Source organism: Nelusetta ayraudi, unplaced genomic scaffold (genome assembly GCF_046127955.1).
Source record: "Nelusetta ayraudi isolate G7.1 ecotype Tasmania unplaced genomic scaffold, CSIRO-AGI_Nayr_v1 ptg000033l, whole genome shotgun sequence".
Classification (NCBI taxonomy): Eukaryota; Metazoa; Chordata; class Actinopteri; order Tetraodontiformes; family Monacanthidae; genus Nelusetta; species Nelusetta ayraudi.
Genome location: NW_027466083.1, coordinates 4,048,928 through 4,064,073, shown reverse-complemented (window position 1 = coordinate 4,064,073; position 15,146 = coordinate 4,048,928). Strand labels below are relative to the sequence as shown.

General features: G+C 48.0%; 1 protein-coding gene across 1 annotated transcript in view; it reads right to left on the bottom strand.

Moving 5' to 3' along the window:
• Positions 1–699: 699 nt before the first annotated feature.
• Positions 700–15,146, bottom strand: part of dchs1b (dachsous cadherin-related 1b) — a 74,479-nt gene continuing 60,032 nt past the window's right edge. The window contains exons 12-29 of the mRNA XM_076032157.1: positions 13,016–13,456; positions 12,527–12,822; positions 12,320–12,435; positions 10,002–10,241; positions 9,573–9,698; positions 9,270–9,479; positions 8,556–8,812; positions 8,278–8,484; positions 7,769–8,165; positions 7,552–7,665; positions 7,231–7,442; positions 6,973–7,124; positions 6,657–6,787; positions 6,235–6,521; positions 5,564–5,705; positions 5,264–5,435; positions 4,761–5,170; positions 700–4,665 (exon numbers count right to left, since the gene is read on the bottom strand). Coding sequence (XP_075888272.1) covers positions 2,621–4,665; positions 4,761–5,170; positions 5,264–5,435; positions 5,564–5,705; positions 6,235–6,521; positions 6,657–6,787; positions 6,973–7,124; positions 7,231–7,442; positions 7,552–7,665; positions 7,769–8,165; positions 8,278–8,484; positions 8,556–8,812; positions 9,270–9,479; positions 9,573–9,698; positions 10,002–10,241; positions 12,320–12,435; positions 12,527–12,822; positions 13,016–13,456 — 5,955 coding nt within the window. The 3' untranslated portion in view covers positions 700–2,620. The remainder of the gene's footprint in view (positions 4,666–4,760; positions 5,171–5,263; positions 5,436–5,563; positions 5,706–6,234; positions 6,522–6,656; positions 6,788–6,972; positions 7,125–7,230; positions 7,443–7,551; positions 7,666–7,768; positions 8,166–8,277; positions 8,485–8,555; positions 8,813–9,269; positions 9,480–9,572; positions 9,699–10,001; positions 10,242–12,319; positions 12,436–12,526; positions 12,823–13,015; positions 13,457–15,146) is intronic.

Sequence of the window (15,146 nt, the reverse complement as noted above, 5' to 3'; positions counted from 1 at the left end):
CATTCATTTCCGCCCCTGCAACTGCAAAATTATTATGCAATTTATGCCCCAGACTGACTGTAATTAAGAGTTTGCAAACACCTCTCAACTGATGCAAAGCCATGCGTGTCGCTCTCAGGGGACCTTCGTCTCTTTGCCTCCAAACTTCCTTGAATCACGTCTTACTTTCCTCCAAAAGCGGAGAGGCTGCACGCTGCCTGCGTGTGATGACCAAATGAGGCAGAAATCCTCAACAGCTATACAAACATTGCTGTGCTCCACATGAAATAAACATGTTACAATTAGGAGGCTCAGCTTTATCAACAACACGTGTCTTTAAATGAGAAAGGAGGATCTGGACCCCAGTGCTGACTGAAACTTGGCAAGACGTTGAGTTTGTTCACAAAAGAAAGATGACATTTCCTGTTTTATATTATAAAAAAAAAAAAAAGGTTTGTTTCCCACAGCTGCACCTTAAACAATGTCATATTTTATGTTACAACACTGTACATCTACTGTTTGCGTCTCCTTCCTTGAAAAAATAGACTCACGACTCAAGACTCACACTTAAAGTTCACTTAGAATTTAAAGCTATCATTTATTTCCTCACGCCTTTGTTGACAGACTGTGCTGGGCTGAGGATAAAACTGGATGGGTGGACTGCTCCTTTAACTGTTGGTTTGAATTCTTCGTCAGAAGAAGTCAGATAGAAGGTTGTCAGAAGTGATCAGTAGGAATTTATTGTTTGCTTTAAATACATGTACAGATCTTTGATTTTTGTTTTTTCTCCGCCATCGTTGCTCCACTGATCGGTTGCTGGAAGTCCTCTCAAGTCCTTTCACACAGAAATGGTTTTGAAACAGCATTGTCATGGAGTGCATGTCTTCTCACGGTTCGTGCGGCTGTTTTGCTGAAGAGCCAACTGAGCGACAGGTGATTTGAAGGGTCTTGATGAAGGCAGAAGCCGTCTTTACACAACAGATGAACATCCAATTGCTGCTGTCACCCCCAAAAGATTGAAAACAGGCCCAAATGATGAATATATATATATATATGTATAATAAGGATGACGAGCATCGTAAAAGTCCTTAGCGACACAGGCTGAAGTGCTAAATCTAGATTCAGAGTGGGATCTGAATAATGAGTTGAACACATGGAGCAGAAACACTTCATCATGTTGGTGACGGACTTGAGTGAATTGTAAAAAAAAAAAAAAAAAAAGGCACAGAACAAAGGAAACACGGAAATTAAATACTGGACCACTTTGCAAAATCCTCACACATTTTTCAGGACTCATGCATTTGAGGCTTTCCACTCATCTGGCTCTATGTGCTACATCGCCACCGAGGCCAGTTCCAATGAGAAGGACCTCAGTTTATTTGTTGCATGCTATTTTGTTGTGCTGAGAAGGAAAAAAAACTTCACAGTTACATGTATAAGTTTATGACTGAAAATAGGAAGCACTTCTTCTTTTTTTTTTTTAAAGACACAGAGGTGATCAGCAAAAGTACGTCGTCCCTGAATAACCGAGGGAATGTGCTGCTGTGTATGAGTGCAGCTGGCTGCAACACAGCGCTAAACTGCAGGAGGCGGAGCATGAACAGGCATTTCAGTTGATCACAGGTTTTTCCTTGCATTTCTGTTTTGGATGATCTACAATTTGATGGCACAGAATGATGTGATGCTGTGTTTGGTTCACTCCTGTCAAAGTACGGCAGCAAGTTTTATAAATAATGCTAGAAACACATTCTCCCTCTTACACACACATGGAAACGAATCAAAGAATCTCAAAGGTCCCAGGAGACACGGTACAGAGTGGCCTGGATACATACAAATATACATATATGGAAATACTGAAAACAATAAGCTCTCCAGGTGGAATAGTAGCACATCTGGATCCGGAATCGTAATTCCATATAAAAATATATAAAAATAAAAAACAAACAAAAAAACAAAGTCTATCTACGTTGGTGACGAAAACAATCGTCACTCTTCTTCTACTGCTCGACGCTCAAACGTCGTCTTTAACCGGCACATCGTATTTTCAGTCCATGGGATTCACACGTGTGTTTTCAGGGGGCCACTTCTGAAGCAGCCGCTTGACTTTTTTTTTTTTTTAATGTTTAATACTGAAGTGTAAAACTGTTCACGGACACAAAGAGAGGAACAAGGCCCTTAGCTCTCTGGCCAGCCAGGGAGGTGACATGGAAACTACAAATCTATTTACACACTAAGGGATCTCTGACTGCAGGGCGGGGAGTGTGAGCCCTGTTCAGTTCACGGAGACCTGCGTCGCTCTTCACATGGGGTGATGTGTCCATCCTCTCACCCCATGTCCCACATTTGTGTAATACCCTAACACTGCCGACTGAAGGAAATACATTAAAATTCAAATATTCTACCGAAGGAGACGGTACAGGTTTGCGCTTGGATGGGTTTTAGATGTGCACTGTTGGCCTCTTGAAACAAACGTCTCTGTCTGGACATCTGCCAGACCCTCATTCTTGCATTTACAACTATGCAAAAGAAATTACAACCAGCCCTACGAATCCATATCCATGTCTCATTCACGTTTGGTGTCTCCATGTTTAGCACCTAGTAGTTCTTTTTTTTAATCATCATTATTATTATTATTTTTAAATCATATTCTCATTTCATGATCAGGACTCTGGTCCAGCGAGGGCTCCCTGGTGCTGATCATCGATGCTGAGGGTCCCTGGGTGACTCCAAACGGGGAGACAGCTGGAGACCGAGCTGCCAGCGGGGACAGGGAAGGAGAGAAGCTGGGAGACATGGCTGCAGATGAAATGGATCCCTCGTGGCTGATGGGGGACCTGCGGAGCGTGGCCAAGTGCGGGAATGTCCGTCCGATTACGGGGACCTTCGGCGGCACTGACATGGCCCCGGGGTGCGCCACCGACGTGATGAGTGGTGGTGGGTCGATCCTCGGTTTGGGATCAATTTTGTGTTTGGGCTGGAAGGGTTGTCGAGGATTCTGGCTCTGCTGGGCGGTTTCGTCCTTCAACCTGGCTATCTCCGTGAAGACGTTAGCCAGCGGCTGGAACTGAGGGCACCAGTTGAGCAGGTAATCCCAGTTGTAGCTTCCACGCAGCTCCTCGTCGCTGGCAACTATCGCTGTGAGGGAGCCGTCCACCGAAGGCTTACCATCTTCGGGGAAGGCGTAATCTTTGGGGAGGGAGATGTTGAGGCCACGGCCTACCCCCAAATACCCGCCACCTTCGTCCCTGTAGGCCGGGAGCTGACCAGAGAGCAAAGTTCCGCTAAGACTTCCCCCCAGTTTCTTGCCCTTGAACCAGGTGCTGCCCTCCAAAGCTGCAGGCTCACAGGATATATCGGACAGTTGGTCAGCATCCTGCTGGATTCCGGAGTCGGGCCCTCTGGCAGAGATGTGCTCCTGCATGGAGGAGGTGATGGAAGCGACACGAGGGTACTCGTTTATCATCCTGATCTCATCATCCTCCGCAGCCTCAGCTGAACCCCTCCCACTGGAGTGAGAAGGATCCAGAGATCCTCCTCGGATGTAGGAGCCGCCACCGGGCCCGCCCTGATCTCCGGCATAGCCTGGCAGAGCCTGGTGATAGATTCGCTCTGCACCAGTTCCCGAGTGGCTCTCGTCCATCTTCTGAAGTGCAGTTCCTGAGCCAGCTCTGTTTCCTCCCTCCTGGGCTTTCTTTTTCCGCCGTGACTTGACGAGGAACACCACGACAGCCATGACCACGAGCAGAATGACAAAACCAAGGGACCCGGCGATGATGCAGATCAGCAGGATGTTGACATCGGGGGCCAAGCCAAAGCTGGTGTTAGCGACATCGATGGTGACTTGTGCTGTAGTGCTGCGGGACGCATCCAGCGGACTGTGCGCCTTTACATCCAGGGTCATCAGTCTGGCTTCCCGTTTTGTCCGCCCCGAGCCACTGCTGCTACTGCTGCCCGAACCGTCCAGCTTCAGGAAAATCACTCCAGTGGTTTTGTTGACATCAAAGAATGCAGAGCTGGCAGGAAGAGAATAGAGAACGATGCCGTCCACCCCTCCATCCTCATCTTTTGCTTGGATTTGACCAATGCTTTGACCTTTTTTGGCTCCTTCTGGGACCTCAAAGGAAAAATCAGAGGATGTAAAGAGCGGGTCGTACTCGTCCTCACCTGTGACAAACACCTGGACTGTCACAGTGGCCGAATGGTTCCCAGAATCTATGGCCACAGCGACAAAGTTAAAGGAGTTGATCTTCTCAAAGTCAAAGGACATTTTGCTTTTGATTTCTCCTGAGTTCTGGTCCACAGTGAAGCTGTCCTTTCCCGCACCGGTGCGCTCCACCATGTAATACTTCAGCTGACCATAGACCCCTGTGTCGTGGTCTATGGCGTGCAGGACAGTCACAGCGGAGTTGGCAGGCTGGTTTTCTCTGATGCTGGCCGTCAGGACCTCCACGGGAAAGAAAGGATGATTGTCGTTTAGATCTTTGACTTCAATGACAACGGGAGCCAAGGCAAAGTGACCCTGTCCGTCCGTGGCCTGGATGATGATGACGTGCGTGGGCTGGTGCTCGCGGTCCAGGGCTTGTTGAAGTCGCAAGGCTCCGGTCCACTGGTCTACTGTGAATAAGTTCACCTCGTCTCCAGAGCTGATGGTGTACTGGACCTCAGCGTTGGGAGTCGAATCTGGGTCTGTAAAAGGACAGCAAGCGTTCAGTTAATCCGATGAGGAAAAAGTGATAAAAGGTAAGATTGGGAATGAAAGGGCAAAAAAGTCCTGCGCCCACCTGTAGCCGTCAGCCTGATAATCTCGGTCCCAGCAGCAGCCCCCTCACTCAGAGACACGGTGTACTCCGCTCTGCTAAACGCCGGAGGATTATCGTTGACATCACCGATGGTTATCACAGCAGCGACACTCGAGCTCTTCTGGGGAACGCCGCGGTCCGACACCACCACAGTGAGGTTGTACAGAGGCTTGGTTTCAAAGTCGAGTCCTTCGGCCAAAAGCAGGGTCCCGACCGTCTGAAAGCCCCGCCCTTCCAGGAACCTCACACTGCTCTCAATCTGGAACGCGTTCCCTTCGTTGCCGTTGGCAATAGCAAAGTCGAAGCCGCAGTTCTCCCGAGACAGATCGCTGTCAAAGGCCTCGAAAGTCAGCACCGTCGAGCCCGGGATGGTGTCTTCAGACACTGTGGCCCTGCGGACAGAGTGACACCACGTTTGAAAAAGAACAAAGCGGCAACGATACCAAACTACCGCGACACCCAGAGGACAAATTCTGAAGGCTGACCTGTATTCTGACTGGTGAAACACGGGAGCGTTGTCATTGACGTCAGAGATTTGGACTTGGACGGTGGTGAGTGTGGAGAGTGAGGGTGATCCTCCATCGCTAGCCTCAATAACAATGCTGACAGATGGGCGCTCAGGGTCAAACTCAGCTCTGTGACCGATAAACAGTGTTCCTACACATACAGAGGACAAGGGAGTTGCACGTTGTAGGGTATTTTTCGATTACTTTGTTGAAAAAATGTCATGAATTGCACATCTGCAATTGAGCTAAAAGCTGTCAGGAAAAGCAGCCAAGATATACCATTGTTGGGGTCAATGTAGAAACCCTCCTGGGTGGATGACGTCACTCTGTAGGTTATCTTTCCATTCTCGCCAGAGTCCCTGTCAGTTGCTGTTACGGTGACGACCGCACTCCCTGCTGGTGTGTGCTCAGGCAGTGTCACCTGGGGTGCAGTTACATTAATGTGCTTTAAACAAAAGGGTCAGAGGAACAATAAAGGAATCTTGCATAAATACTATTTTTAAAAAAAGAAGCATCGCAAGGCACTTTAAATTCGCAGTGGAGAAATTGGAAGCCATTTCCTGAAAAGACAACGTTATAGAGGCCAATCTCCTCAACGGTTCCCCAGTCAATACTCTGCAGTCAGATGTTTACAAAACGCAAGTATATTGCAAGGTGTGTAGGCAAGCTGTATTTTATCTCCACAGTTTAAATCTCAACGTGTGCTTTTTTATATTCTGGATGGAAGTTGTTGATGAAGTAATGAGGAAATAATGCACCTCCGAAAGAAAAAATTGGACTGCACAGTTGGTTTCCTCCAGTAGCAACTATATCATGCATTTGAAATATAATAGTCCATTAGTGCACAGAGATGTCTGCATGCATACATTTTAAAAGAAGCAGATCTCCACAAATCACATTCAATTTGAAGGGCGCACAAACACACTGGATGCTGTGTAGCGTAATCCCACCTGATAGAGGTCGTGAGTGAAAGCAGGCGCGTTGTCATTTATATCCTCCACCAGGATCGTAATGTTGGCCTCGGTCTGGTGCTGGCTGTCTGTAGCCCTCACAGTCAGCGTGTACCATGTCTTCTCCTCGAAATCCAGCGGGGCAGTAAGTGATATTCCGCCGCTGTAGCGGTGGATACCAAACTTTCCCAAGGCAGTGGGGTCCAGTTGCAGGGAGTATGCCAGGGCAGGACTGGAGTCGACGTCATTACCGGTCACTAGGGTGATCTCTGTGCCAATCAGCATGTCTAATAGATGGAGAGGAGAGAACAGGAAAGAAAAAAAGAAAGATGTCAGTTGTTCTCATGCTGCAGCACAGTCATGGTTCATATTAGCATTGTGGGATAAGAAACAAGGGGAATAAACGTGTCCAAAGTGCTTACTCTCTGGGATTCTGACTTCCTGGGGCAGTGGGATCGTCGGACTGTTGTCATTCTGATCAACAATGATGACCGTCAGTGTGGCCGATCCTGCCAGTCGTGGACTTCCTCTATCAGTTGCTGTGACTACGAGTCTGAGGCGGACAGAAAGGTTAAGGGATTTTTAACAAAGTCTTAGTGAAAGTGCAACTTCAGTGGTTCTACTTTATCTACCTAAACCCATCAGGAATTTTAATTTGTGACTCCATTCCTCACACATTTTTTTATTTGGGGAAATTGTCACAAAACTGCTGAACTACTAATGTTGGTTTGTTCTCACTTGGTCTGGGTAAAAATCTCTCTGTCCATGATCGCCGCTGTGGTGATGCTCCCGGTCATGGGGTCAATCTTGAACAGCCCACTCATGCCTGATGATTGGAGGGAGTAGGTCACCTGACCATTTTGGCCCTGATCAACATCCTCAGCCACCACCTGAGCAGAAGAAAGTACACAGGTAAAAAAAAAAAAAGCAAGGAAAAAGGAGGTGCCCACTTATCGACCACCTCGCTGCCACTGCAATGCATTTGTTTTGCGTTACCTGTATAATTGCCATGTCGTAACCCTGAGCTTCTCTCATGTAGGCCACGTAGTTTTGCAGCTGGAAGCGTGGAAGATTGTCGTTGACATCCTGCAAGATCAAGTTGACTGCCATGAAAGTTGTCGAGGTCAGAGTTTCCGCCTTTACGACTAGACGGAGCCTGGGTGAGTCTTCAAAGTCCAGCCCGTTGGAGCTCTGGACCTTAATGTCACCTAAAAGACGAATGTGAGAGGTAGGCGAAGACAAAGAGTTGGATAAATTACATACAAAAACAAAAAATCATATGTTTTTAATCCCACTTGTTTTTGTTTGTTTTTTTACCTGTGGAGGAGCTGATGGTGAAAGCATGTTTTCTGTTTCCACTGAAGAGGCTGTAGCTAATACCCCTGCGTGTGCCATCTGGATGCTGGGCTTGAGCCTGAGCAACAGCTGTGCCTAAATGTTTTTAGTGCAGAAAAGACAAGACAAGGTCTTTCAAGTCTACTTAGGGGAAATGTAGCCAGACGATTGTTGTAAATTATTATTGCCAATGTCAAACCTTTCGCTGCGTTTTCCTGTATGCTGACGTCTCTGGCATTTCTCGAGAAGCGGATGCCATTGTACTCCTGCTCCTTCACGTAGATCACCACCACGCCTTGCGCCGAGTGGGCGGGACTTCCCTGGTCCATTGCTTCCACGATCAGAGTCCTCTGAGCCTGAGTGAGGTCCCCCAGTGGTTCCGTGGCCTGGATCTCCCCAGTCAGCGAGTTAATGCTGAAGCCCCTCACTGGCATGGCGAAACGGTAAAACACGGAGCCGTTGGCGCCAAAGTCCTTGTCCTCGGCTTTCATGGTCGCTAGAACACGTTGGGAACGCCTGGTGGACACCTCGATGATCAGCGGGTCTTGGAGGAAGAAGGGAGCGTTGTCGTTCACATCAAGGACGGTGACAGTGACCTGAAGAGTGAAGGGGTTACAAAAGGTTTAGGCTCAAAATATTTCCATAAGTACGTAAGTCAGTAACTGTCAGTAAATGAGGTATATGGCATTCAGAATAGCCCTCAATTACCTGAGCAGTTGAGTTTCTGGGCGCAGCAGGCGAAAGATCAACTGCAAACACCTGGAAGTCGTACAAGGCTGTTTTTTCCCTGTCCAGAGCCGCAGACGTGGTTATCACACCCGTGTTCTCGTCCACAGCGAACGCTCCGTGAGCCTTTTGGTTGAGGAAGTAGTGAACCCTCCCATTCATGTCGTCATCAGCATCTGTGGCTGACACCTGATTTACACAACAGATTTATGTTAGATTTTATTAAGTCACATGTATATTCTGGTTGTCTGCCTTCTTACTTTCAGGACTTGGGTTCCCTCTGCAGCGTCCTCTGACACCTCAACAGAGTAGCTCTTCATACTAAAGACTGGGCTGTTGTCATTAACATCCAGGACTTTGACTTCCACTGTGACGACTGTGCTGAGAGCAGGGCTGCCGCGGTCCGTGGCCACCACCTCCAGGGTATATTTATCCTTCTTTTCCCGGTCCAGGCTGCGTGACGTGGAAAGAGCTCCAGTGCCGGCGTGAAGGTGGAAATCTGCATCGGGGTCTCCTGCTGGTGTTAGAAAGGAAGAAGGAGAGAGGAGTGGAAATGAATAAATGCATTATCGTGGATTGAGTATTAAAAAGGAGAGAGACGGGGATGTAAAACATGTGTGCCAACTTTGCACTTAAGTCAAAGTTTAAACGTGCTCCAGAGAGAGCAGAATGTATGTGTGTAATGGGCTCTGTTTGACATAAGACAGAAGAAAGTCAGGAACAAGCAGCCTGTGGGAGTTGTATGCAGATCTGGAATTTAATAGTGAGGTCTGACCAAAGATATGCATTGCTTCAGCTGCGGTGTGTTTCTCCTCTGGTTAAAGCAAGATGAGTCAAAACATGCTCACAAACCCCCATCACTGAAAAGTACCGCTTTGAAGGTAAGTCTGATCATTTTGTTTGAAAATAACAGGGAAAAAAACACAAAACAAATCAGTTTGACACCATTATCTTCTCCCGTCTTTGCTCCTCACCAGTAATCCTGTACTGCAGCTCCCCACCAGGACCCGAGTCAGGATCTGTGGCCTTGAGAAAGCAAAGCTGCACAGGCTCCTGGTTCTCCGGCACCTCCAGCCCGTACCAGGGCTTGGCAAAGACCGGAGCGTTGTCGTTCACATCCTGCACCTCCACACGGACCACGGCCTTGGCGAAGTTGGCAGGCAGGCCACTGTCCCTAGCGAACACTGATAGGAGTTGGACAGCGTCAAGCTGAGGAGATGAGTGGGAGCTTGTGCGAGTCTTCGCTGTTGTGCGAGGAGTGTTTTTCTGAGCAGTACCTGTGAGTGTGTAGTGAGTCTGGAACTCAGCGTCCAGCTCTTTTGTGGTGGTGATGACTCCGGTCACAGGGTTGATGATAAAACCGTCTTCCGTCACACCGCCGTAGGTCACATGGCCGTTGGAACCTGGGGGGAAAAACAGAGCACACAACAACAGAAGTAAATGGCTGCTACAAGAGAAAGAACAGCACAGAAAAACAAACTAATTCAAAAGTCCCAAATTGAACAAAACTGACTTGACAAATGTTTTTTGGCAGTTTATTATGTCAGTGTGGCTAATTGCGCTGTTTAATTGAAGCTTTATAGATTCTTAAATAAATATGTGGTTGGTTCTCTGGAGTTCAGGAACAACTTTGGGTGATTATAATTCCATTCTGACAGAGTGACTGACTGCTTTCAATAACTATGCTAAATACATTTGGAACAAACCTTGGTCCCGGTCGGAGGCAGTGACTGTCAACACTGACGTGCCGGGTCCTTTGTTTTCCATCACCGTCGCCTCAAACTCTGCTCGCTGGAACACAGGAACCTCGTCGTTCACGTCGATCACCCGCACAGAGAGCACCTGGGAGGTGGAAAGCTGAGGAATGCCACGATCCTCGGCCACAATGGTCAGATTGAAGACTTCCTGCTCCTCCCGGTCTAAGGCCTTCAGGATGGAGAGAGAGCCTGGGAGGGCGGAAAGCAAGGGAAACTTTTTTTTATGCCATGCAAAATTCACCTTTCCACTGTTTTCAAACAATGTATCCCCAGCCTATCGGTGAACATGAGAAGACAGAGTTCTGAATTCCCTCTGTGATGTCACAAAGGACACCAATACGTCAGTGAGGTGGTGTTCTTATTGTCACCAAGGGCCAACAAAGCAGGAAGCTAAAACAAAAAGTGTTTCTGCTGGAGGTTTTAAACAAAGGGATCAATATGAGATTTTTTTGTTTTTTTTAGAGATCCATTGATTTTGTTTGGGAATTGATGACGCAAAGCTTTCAGTGTGAAAAAAATAACAACAGGTACAAAACTGGCCCATTAACACTCGACTTGAATTTCAATCTGTCTAAAGACCTGAGTTCTGATAAGAAGGAATAACATTTTACAGATAATGACGCCTATGGGGAAGCAGAATCAGGACCTCTGCAGATTAAGTTTACGGGAGTTTCCATGCTCAACAAAAGACCACAGTTGTTTTCCCGCCCACTCATTACTTTGGCACGGCGCGCCGCAGCACTTTATCAGTGAACACCGACGACTGCGGCTGAACACAAACGTCCGGTGCGCCGTAAGAAACAACCTGGAAGCAAAGAGCTGCCAACTCCAATCAAACTATGACCTCAGCCGGAATTAGATTTTATTGTGCTCCGTGTTTGCCTGCGAAACACTGCGGCGTGTGTTATCATTAGCTTGTGCTTGTGACACGCTGCGCCGATCCGCCGCTTCGCAGGTTTTGGCTCCGGTTTTCTGCCGAGGACGGCCGAGCGCTCCGTCGGCCAAACGGAGGGGAAATACGAGCGCGGCCGTGCACGCTGTTCACAGCAGTGCACGGCTGGAGTTGGCAAGCGGCGTCAGTGGGATGTGTGTAATTTATTAATGCCCCTGCAAGCCAGACACATGCATCTTGCACTGCTGACCGTCAGCGAGGCCGAGGCTCAGATGTTCCTGCGAGGTTTTGCTGCTTGCTTTTTTTTTTCCTCCCCCCTGTCAGTCGGTTCCCATGTTTCAGACAAACGCGCGCGCACACACATGCCAAACATTCACTGCACTATTTCATCCTCCCCTCGTTGCCAGTTCCAGTGTTAACTGATACAAAATCAACGGCGAGATAGAGCCGCTCCAATCCCTCGCTGGATTAGCTTGGCTCGAGCTCACAGTTTCTTGCAGTTTTTTTTCTGCCCACCAAAAGATCCTAATGTTTCCAAGTTCACAACGTACGTCACGTTAAATCTAAAGCGAAGCACGAGATGGACAGATTTTCTTCATTTGACGCTGTGCTGTTGTCAATTATCTCACGTTTATTTAAAACACTAGTTTGATGATACCGCAAGCTTATGAACAAAATGTTTTGTTCATAAGACTCTAAAAAGAAAAACACTGGGAGACAACTCGCTCGCAAGTTGCGAATAAAAAGTAGTGAAACGCCTTCCGTGAGACATAATGAGAAGTTCATGTCAGCCACACAGGCAACTGGCTTGTATTTGCAGTGATTTGGCCGCCGTGATCCCTCAGTATTTGCCAGTCAGTTTGGTAAATGTCACGCTGACATGACGATAATCAGCGTTTACAGCTGATATTAACCACGAAATAAATACTCTGCAGTCCCAGAAACAAAGCAGGAGACGTGAAATCGAGCCCCGTTACTGCAGCCGTACTGATCCCGTCTCCCTCCTGATCCTGGTGTGCAAACAGCACCCGGGTCGACCGAAACAATGGAGAGATTAGACGTGCGCACATTTGTGTCCATCGAATGGGCCAAAGCGGTTCCCAAGAAGCAATAATCAACCAGCACAATCTCCTGGAAACTTTTCTTCATCCAGTGTGGCTGCCACGGGGCAGGATGCTGATTATGTATCAATCATAAAATCCAAAACAGACCCAGAAAAAGGGGCCACGATCTGACAGCGTTGAATCAATCAAGGCCGGGGTTGTAAACCCATTTTTACCATGATGGGGTGTAAAGTAGGTCTTTGAGGAGAGTCACCATTCTCCATGGCTGTTCTAGCCCAGTTTTATGTTCTAAGATGATGTGTTATAGTTACCAGTGTTAGGGTTGAGGCTGAAGCGGCCGGCGCTGTTGCCTGCCTGGATGCGGTACGACACCCGGCCGTTTTCCCCCTCGTCGTCGTCCCGAGCCATCACATACAAAATGACAAACCTGCCGACGAGACGGCGGAGGGAAACACAAACATCAAAGCACTTCATCGTCTCACTCGAGCATCTTCTCTCGGAGGAGACGGTCCACTCACCCCACGGGCTGGTCCTCCATCACGCTGACGGCAGACGGCGAGCTGAACACCGGGGCGTTGTCGTTCTCGTCCGTCACGAAGACCCGGGCGGTGACCGAACCCCAGCGCCTCTGGGACGGGTCCAGCGCCTGGTCGGTGGCCCGCACCACCAGGTAGAGGGAGGCCGTAGACTCACGATCCAGCTTCTGGCCCAGGGTCAGCACTCCGCTGGCGGCGTCCAGAGACAGGAGGCCTTCTGTGTTGGGCCAGTAGTGCTCGATGGAGTAGAGCAGCTCACTGTTTGGTCCACTGCCATCCTATAAAGAGGGGAAAAGACCGGAGTTTAGCAGCTTTTTAGCAATCCTAAAAAAAATAGGAAGAAGTTGCATTTATAGAGCAAATTTATTCTTTTCATGATATTTTATTGTGACATTTAAAGTACGTTTTTTACGAGCCCAATAAATTGTGATTCTGTTTAAAGCGCCAATGGAATAAAAATGTGATTGACACCTTGTCTATGGCCTGGAAGGTGTATATAGAGGCCCCAGGCTGGATGCTCTCCGCTATGACGATGGTGACTGGGTCCTCCGTGAAGTGGGGGGCGTGGTCGTTGTTGTCCTGCACGTTGATGTCCAGCTGCACCAGGTGGCTGCTGGGAAAAGCCTGGGAGAAGTCGGACACCTCCACGTTCAGCGTGTACCTCGAGCCCTTCTCGTAGTCCAGCTCGCGGACCAGGTACACGTCGCCCTTCAGCCGGTCCACCATGAAGGTCCCGTCCCGGTCCGTGCCGCCCGTGACCAGGTAGGTCACCTGACCCTCCAGCAAAGAGGACGGCGGCTGGTCCGGCGAGCGGACCGAGCCGATGACGGAACCCGGAGGAGCCCCTTCGACTGTGTTCAGGGTCATGAAGAGCACGTTGGGCTTCTGGTTGGACCTGGAGGAGCTTAGAACCTGAGAGGAGGAAATAGAGGGAAGGCTTAGCGCTCGGCGTGATTTGTCCTTTCAAATCAAATGATAATTATGATGATGATGATGATGATGATGATGATGATGATGATGATAGCTAGCAACAATAAACGTTTCCACTTAACACTTTATTTCCAGACGAGACGTGTCAAAGTAAATCCTTTCCTGCGTTACTGGATTACTGGTTCTGATTTCCTTCTTTTTACTTTTTTTTTTGCAGCCAATAAACCTATATGGCTCTCACTTAAACCCATCCCTAAACACAGCCTTGGGCTGCAGTCTGTTTCTGTTTGCTTTCCATTACTATAATAACCCTCGCAGGCATTCGGCACCGAGACATAATGTACGATCCTTCCAGTAAATATCTCGACACTGGAACGTTCTGGCTCCGAGATGTGAGTCCGAGTCTGTGACCCTTGACAAAATAATGACGGGTGTAATGGGAGGGAAAACTGTAAATATTCCAGTTCAAATAAGGCAGAGCAGCGAGCGCGGCCTCCGAGTGCCGCGGTCCGGTCAGATGGGAAACGAGTGCATGCCAGAGGGCTTTCGCCACTCGGAGCGGCAGCCTCGAGGTTTGTTATGGCTCGGAGACGGATCAAAGAACCCCGCAGACTGCAAACAAAAGCCAATTTTAACAAGCTCTGGATTCACCATCGAAAACTTTGCGTGTACACACACGAACACACACACAGACACGCACAGATAGACACAGATACACACCGTCTCTTTTTTGGCGTCTTGTGACCTGCTGCAATTTTTGGCAGCGTTCTTGAAAGTTTCATAAAACTACAAATAGTTTGTTTTACGTGTATTTTACAACAACATCTGTAAAAACCACTAAAAAATTTATTTTTTATGAATTTGCATCAATACAAAAAAATAATACAATAATAGATCCGTGACCCGTTTCATGTTGTGACTTTGCAAGCCGCCGAAGCTCTGTTACGCTTTGCCATATTTTGCTGCGTGTTTACCACAAATGTTTGCACAAACACTGACGAGACAGAAAAACTCTGAGTAGCCCCGACTTTTTTTTCAAAGTTATGTGCACAAACCCGTCTCGGGTTTTCATAACCTCAGATTTAACCCTTTATAAGACTGAGGCCAGTGACTCTACTCAGCTGTCTGTCTCATTCCCTTCATCTCGGAACATGATGATGCATAATTTACAACAATATACCTGCAGGAAATTCTACCCGCCACATGAAACGTTACCTCCAAATGATTATCTGGAAACTTTAGCTCACGATTGTGTTTGAACGCGAGGCTGCGCTGAGCGGCTCCATGTGCGTGCATGCATTTACCGCTGCCTGCTACCGTACATCGGTGTGTTTGTCTGCAGCTGGGTCTCATCAGATCTCATCTGGGAGCGTTTGATTCTGAGGTGCCTGTTTCCCCTCTGTCTAATCTCACTTTTTCTAAATCTCAGGCCGCCGTAATTAGCGCTCTTTTCCTTTCTGAAATCACATTGGAGTTAAAAAAAACAAAAAAAAACACTGAGTATAAAGCTCTGCAGTCAAAGCAAAAATGAAAAAAAAGAAAACACCCCACCCTTCTTTTGCTTAACCTGTACTCTGTCGGCCGTTTCCTACTTTGGAAATTCCTGATAGCGTGAGTTGATACGCAGTGAGGGACCCTCCAGCAGAAAGCTCAGCGCAATAACTCAGAAGCA